Here is a 6013-nt window from a genome sequence, read left to right as displayed (position 1 = left end):
TTCATCCGAATATACCATGTTCTCCATCTTCGTTCGTTGCCTCTGTAACTCCGGTTATATACTAACACGTAAAAGCAAGCTTTTGAAAGGGAAGACTCCAACTAGCAGCTGCTCTTACGACAAAACGCGAGTTAAAATATAGATCCCAGCTCTGTTATAGTTACGCAATTCTGCTTCTCTTTTTCTCTCTCTTTCTCTTTCTCTTTCTCTTTCTCTTCCTTCTACCACTCTCCTCTCCTCCTTTTCTCCATCTCGTCATGGCTAAATCGTCGCGTTCACGGTGAAAATCACGAAGCATCATCTTCAAGAGAACGAGCGAGATTCGATAGTTCTATCGATTTAATGTTATGTTACTTTCTTCCTATCTTCTCTCTCTTTCTCTCTCTCTCTCTCTTTTATTGTAATCTTTCAAACTTAAATTTGATTGGACAGGATCATAATCATCGGAGATCGAACTATTAGTATCGATCGAAATTATAGTTTCTTCGTCTTTTTATTCGGATAGATTTTGATTTTATTTTCATTTTGTTTTGTTTTGTTTTGCTTTGTTTCTTTGAAACTTCGTATTATTTCGATAAGATATTTTTCTAATGAAGATGCTACGAAACAGAGAGAAAGAGGGAGAAAGAGAAAGAGCGAGCGAGCGAGAGAGAGAGAGAGAGAGAGAGAGAGAGAGAGAGAGAGACAGAGACAGAGAGACAGAGAGAGAGAATTAATAATGAATTCGCAATGTATGTAACTGAATGTGCAATAGTAAAATAGTAAGTAATAAGTTTCTATTTCTTTGAATAGAATTTCAACTGTTTTGTAAAGCAAGAAGGTAAATTTCGATAACGTAAGTTTCGTACTGCCAATGTCAAGTGGAATTGCATATGTATAATACCTGTGTGTTGTGTGTGTGTGTGTGGTTATGTGTGCATATATATATACACTACAAAAACGTAATTTACTCTCGTCATATCTTTTTCGTTTCTATTTGAGATAATTTTATTATTTTGGTTGGCGGTTCGCACGATGTTATAATATTTCTCATAGTCTTTTTTATCTTTACGTAAGTCGTCAATAATTTATTTTCGATTTTTTTATTGCTAGGTATATAAGATTGTTTAGAACAAAAATATGTATAGGAAGATTAATGAAATCGAGTGAAAAAATATAAAAAATGTTTTTATACGATTGCTTGATTATATAATTTAAGAAAATAGAAATATCAGATATATGAAAACAGAGATTGAAAACGTAAACGTAATAGATAAAGAAGGAGATATAGGATATATTAACAAAAAACGATAATATTAACTGACAAAGTGAAATTAACATATTTAAACGTTATTGTGTTCGATCTTCTCGTATTTACCATATTTAATTTATTATCACGGAAGATAATAATAAATTGACTAGTTATCGAAACTAAACTAGATGTTGAATTATAATCTCATTTCACGAATTGTACAATATGTTTTCCCGAATTAATTTTAAAAATATCTCGTAATCCTCTAATTTTAAATAAACTTTGTACATATTTATTTAATTATTCTACACACATATACATATATATTAACTGTAATATATAAAAATTGTATAGTAATTACTTTTTAATTATCATAAGTATTTTATATGATCTCTCTCTCTCTCTCTCTCTCTCTCTCTCTCTCTCTCTCTCTCTCTCTCTCTCTCTCTCTCTCTCTCTACACACACACGCGCGCGCGCACACACACATACACATATATACATATATATATAAACATAACAAATGATTATATATTTTTTTTTAACAAATCTAACAAATTTTTTTTCTAACGAACTATTTACGAATAAACTAAATGTTTAGAGATAAAACGATTGACCTTCGTGACAATAAATTATAATCAATGATATAACATGTGCTTCCATCTGCTGATTGTTACAATTACTATAAACTATAATAACTTAGTCTCACTTTGAGCAGTCTAGGTTAGTTTTACCGCAAATTACGAATGAACGAAATCCTGGTTCGTGACAAGGTTCACCTTGTTTCAAAATCTTTAGTAAAATGGTAAGAAAAATTGAGAAATTAACGAGAACACAATTTATGATCTATTTATTCAATTATCAATTTATAATATATCTTCTTAGAATCATTTAAGTAAATTGATTTTAATTTTGATGTTCACACGATGGTAAGAAACGGAAAGGTATTAAGAACGCATTTTATACGATATCATTTCGAAATGTTTTAATATAACATGTTTCGTGTATATAAAATATTTTAAGTTTTAGTTAGTTTAAATAATTGTATAAATGTAGATATATAAATATAAATCGCTAACTATTTATTTCTTTAAGAATTTCAGAGGATTAGTTTTAATAATTCGTAGGTTATGTCTTCGTATTGTATTTATAGTTTCAAGTGATTTTGTGTTGCAATATTGTGTAATGATTTCATATATGTGTTGTAATAGTAAAGAAATAACAAATGAAATAATCGATAGTAATAGTAATTATAATTTGAAATGAATCATTCCTATAATCGTAGTAAATGCGACAACAGTGATGGGTAATTAGAAATCATTCTTTAATACATAGTTATCGTATAATTTATAACTGAAATTCATATAAGAATTGATTATTTAAATATTTTATTGATTACATATGTATATATATAAAACTTACTGTATTTATGTTTTATAGATTTTATCGATATTTTATATATTATTTTAGGCATCTGCAGTAATAATAACTGGCTTAGGTCTTGCTGCGGTAGGTTTTACTGGACGTTATATGCTTAGAAAAATGCCAGCTTTGTCTCAAAGGATGACAGAAGCTTTGAAAAATATGCCAAAATTGGATTCTCAAGTATTTATTTTCGTTACTTATCTGATATAAGAATAAGTTTTAGTCATTTTATTACATTATATTATTTATTTACATACCAGTCATTAGCAAACAGCAAATATTATAAAGGTGGTTTTGAATCTAAAATGACCAAGCGGGAAGCTAGTTTGATATTAGGAGTTCCACCTACTGCAAGTAAAGCAAAAGTAAAAGAAAATTTTAAAAAAGTAATGAGTGTAAATCATCCTGATCGTGGTGGTTCTCCATATCTTGCAGCAAAAATAAATGAAGCTAAAGATTTATTAGAGAAATAATTTAATAATTATTTAATTAGAGTAGTATATATATCAAATAAATTTTCTTGTATGAAAACAAATTTCAGTGTACATAGAAATATAAGCTGTATATTGCAAATAATTTAATGTCTAATAAATAAATTCTTTGTATTGTACATTCATTGCGAGGCTACATTACAATTTAATATGTACATTTAAGATAATTATACTAGATGTAATTCTTAAAATATATTTTATGTCTAATCACAGATACAAAATCAAATGTAGAATAATATATTATTTAACTGCACATAAAATGAAAGGAACTACAAAATTGTAGACCATGTTATATGTTTTGTTGTATTGCATAAAGATTTTATATCATACGTGCTTTGTCATTATCATACGTGTTATCATAATAAATTTACAATGAAGTCATACCTTCGGTCGGAAATAAGGCAATTAATATACACACACATGTGTGTATATATATATACATACACACACATATATATATATATTACAATGCAATTTTATAACACTAATTTTGAATGTATATTTACAACATTGCTACGTACTTATCTAATAATACAAGTTTACTTTTGTTATATCAATTTTGAAACACGAATTAAGGACTAGATTATTTTGGTGGATAATGGTATCCTTTCATAGATACTATCGTCTTAACTTATTCTCTTTTTGTTCCATTCGTCGTTGTGTAACTTTTGTTCGTAATTTTACTATTGTGCTACCAGGCAGTGATCCAGGTACTTTAAAAATACTCTAGCAAAGATTTAGACAAATATTCAAATTAATATATCTTTATATAGTCATTAACACATATTTAAAAGAATTACTATACTTTATATTTTTAATTATATGGTAAAATATCTTACCTGCATGAAATCATGACACTGTAAAACAATACTATCTTTTGTAATTTCTTTAAAACACTCAGCCAGTAAAGTAAAATCTTGACAAGCTAATAAATTATCTTTATTTCGTTTTATAAGCGTCAGTGCGACACGAAATATTATTTTCGTACCTTCGTAAAACAGACAATCCCATATACGCAATGTTGTCTGTAAATTTCAAATAATTAAGTGTGGATATTATTTATTTGATATTATTAAAATTAAGGAAAAATTTAAAAAAAATCATTTATTTTTACCTCAATTGGCAAAACTTCTGCAAATAAACACACGAACCACTTCGTTGTAATCACTGGCCATGGTAATCCTAAATTTGTTACATGTTGATAGATGTCCGGCATCTTTATTCTAGAGTGAGATTATAAATGTAGAATATCCCAATGTGTTGGCCAATAGTCTAGTTTTATACAATTCATAGAAACAGATTCTTATTCGTATTTGGAAAGAATTACTATGAATTTAATGACTGAAAGAATTTGTGTTTATTTTACCTAACTAATTCTGCCAGAACATCTATGTCAGTAAGCAGTCCATCCATTGTTGGAGTGTAGTAATCTGGTAAAATTTTATCTATTAATACTTTTAATAACCAGAATGCTGTTTCTTCACTTTTAGTTACTAATAAAAGTAATCCTGCTATGTAATTAAGACCCTAAAAAGAAAAGCAAAATATTATCAATATGAAAATATTTAAAAACTATTTATAATTCTAAGTGTATGAGTAAAACCTTACTTGACAATATCCTACAGTTTTATTTTGATGAGCAAATGCTAACAAAATATTATATAATTGATGTTGTTGATTTTCAATATTATTAAAAAAAATATTGTCAGGAAAAGTTCGTGGGAGATCAGTTTTTATAACAGAAACAATTTCTGCATTATGTGGTGGTTGTAACAATTTTTCATAAAGATCAGGTGCTGCATGTTTCATCTCCTCTCCTCCACTAATGGAAAGCCATACCTGCATGAATAAAATTTTAAATAATAGTTAATAATTTATTGCAAATTAATTGCAAATAGCATTAAATAATTTATATAAATCGAGATAAATTCCTTACCAGACCTCTATATTCTCCTGGAATACCTTTACGAACATATCGTTTTATCATAATACTTCGTTGTAAAGATTTTCCTTCGCCAATAATTTCTGCCCATTTTTTGGCACGTTTTGCAAGAACCTTAAGATATTCGGACATAAATTCTTCGTATGTTTCATAATCAAAATTTTGGGGTCGTTCAAAGCCATACTCGTCCACGTTACTGTAAACATATATAACTTTTAAAATTGTGAGCATACACATATAAACAAAAATATGCATTTTGATGGAATGAACTGAAGTGTAATTATAAAAAATCTTTGAATTTGTTTAAATTTAATTTCTATAAATGTACTCTTACACTTACATAAACTTACTTTTTTTTTCATTATTAATATATTCAGTTTTAATAATAACTAATGAAATATATCAATAAAATATAATAGAACACAATTTTTATTTACTTACTTCGATTTAACAAGCGAGTACAATAAATATAACCTCAAGAAGATCAGATAAATATAATAAGTAACATATATCAGACTTTACAACTGGCAATACATTGATTATATATATATGCATAAAACAAATGTAGAACGATATTAAACAATTAGGAAACACAGCATCAGAATCACACTCACCTAAAACATGAACTTGCCATACCCTAAGTACGACGATAGGTGTCAATTTACAGTCGCAAATGTATCGGAATATATGTACTATATATACAGATGCACAATGATTCACTATATATACGTTACATCTATGAAATATTGTATATAGAATGGTTCTAGTACACACGCGCATAAAACTATTAGATGAGTTTTGTGATTAAAACGTGATTGTGTAAAATGATTTTTTTAATTTTTTTTCTTACGAAATGATCGAATGGTGATTTGCTTTGTTGATAACTTATCAAATTTTAGATTTTTTGTTCGATGATGATTACGTA

At 27.6% G+C, this 6013-nt stretch overlaps 2 protein-coding genes across 5 annotated transcripts; one reads left to right on the top strand and one right to left on the bottom strand.

Annotated features, from left to right (window-relative positions):
- Nucleotides 1-728: 728 nt before the first annotated feature.
- Nucleotides 729-3271, top strand: LOC127065000 (mitochondrial import inner membrane translocase subunit TIM14). 3 transcript variants are annotated; one of them, XM_050996773.1, is made up of 3 exons: nucleotides 729-761; nucleotides 2701-2835; nucleotides 2916-3271. In XM_050996773.1, the coding sequence occupies exons 1-3, from the start codon at nucleotides 744-746 to the stop codon at nucleotides 3126-3128; spliced, it is 366 nt and encodes a 121-aa protein (XP_050852730.1). In that variant the 5' UTR covers nucleotides 729-743; the 3' UTR covers nucleotides 3129-3271. The 3 variants fall into 3 exon arrangements, with proteins under 3 accessions (XP_050852730.1, XP_050852732.1, XP_050852731.1); XM_050996775.1 differs by lacking the exon at nucleotides 729-761 and adding an exon at nucleotides 1900-2035; XM_050996774.1 differs by lacking the exon at nucleotides 729-761 and adding an exon at nucleotides 2030-2174.
- Nucleotides 3272-3435: 164 nt separating this feature from the next.
- LOC127064998 (growth hormone-regulated TBC protein 1-A) lies at nucleotides 3436-5898 on the bottom strand. 2 transcript variants are annotated; one of them, XM_050996770.1, is made up of 8 exons: nucleotides 5703-5898; nucleotides 5530-5562; nucleotides 5083-5284; nucleotides 4755-4985; nucleotides 4513-4673; nucleotides 4261-4369; nucleotides 3986-4171; nucleotides 3436-3872 (listed from the first exon to the last, which is right to left on the bottom strand). In XM_050996770.1, exons 1-8 carry the CDS (start codon nucleotides 5720-5722, stop codon nucleotides 3765-3767), a joined length of 1050 nt encoding a protein of 349 aa, XP_050852727.1. In that variant the 5' UTR covers nucleotides 5723-5898; the 3' UTR covers nucleotides 3436-3764. The 2 variants fall into 2 exon arrangements, with proteins under 2 accessions (XP_050852727.1, XP_050852728.1); XM_050996771.1 differs by lacking the exon at nucleotides 5530-5562 and having other exon boundaries at nucleotides 5703-5892.
- Nucleotides 5899-6013: the final 115 nt, after the last annotated feature.

The sequence above is a fragment of the Vespula vulgaris genome, chromosome 7, assembly GCF_905475345.1.
Source record: "Vespula vulgaris chromosome 7, iyVesVulg1.1, whole genome shotgun sequence".
In the NCBI taxonomy this organism is placed as follows: Eukaryota; Metazoa; Arthropoda; class Insecta; order Hymenoptera; family Vespidae; genus Vespula; species Vespula vulgaris.
Note: the sequence above shows the minus strand (reverse complement) of the source record. Positions and strands in the feature narration are given on the sequence as shown.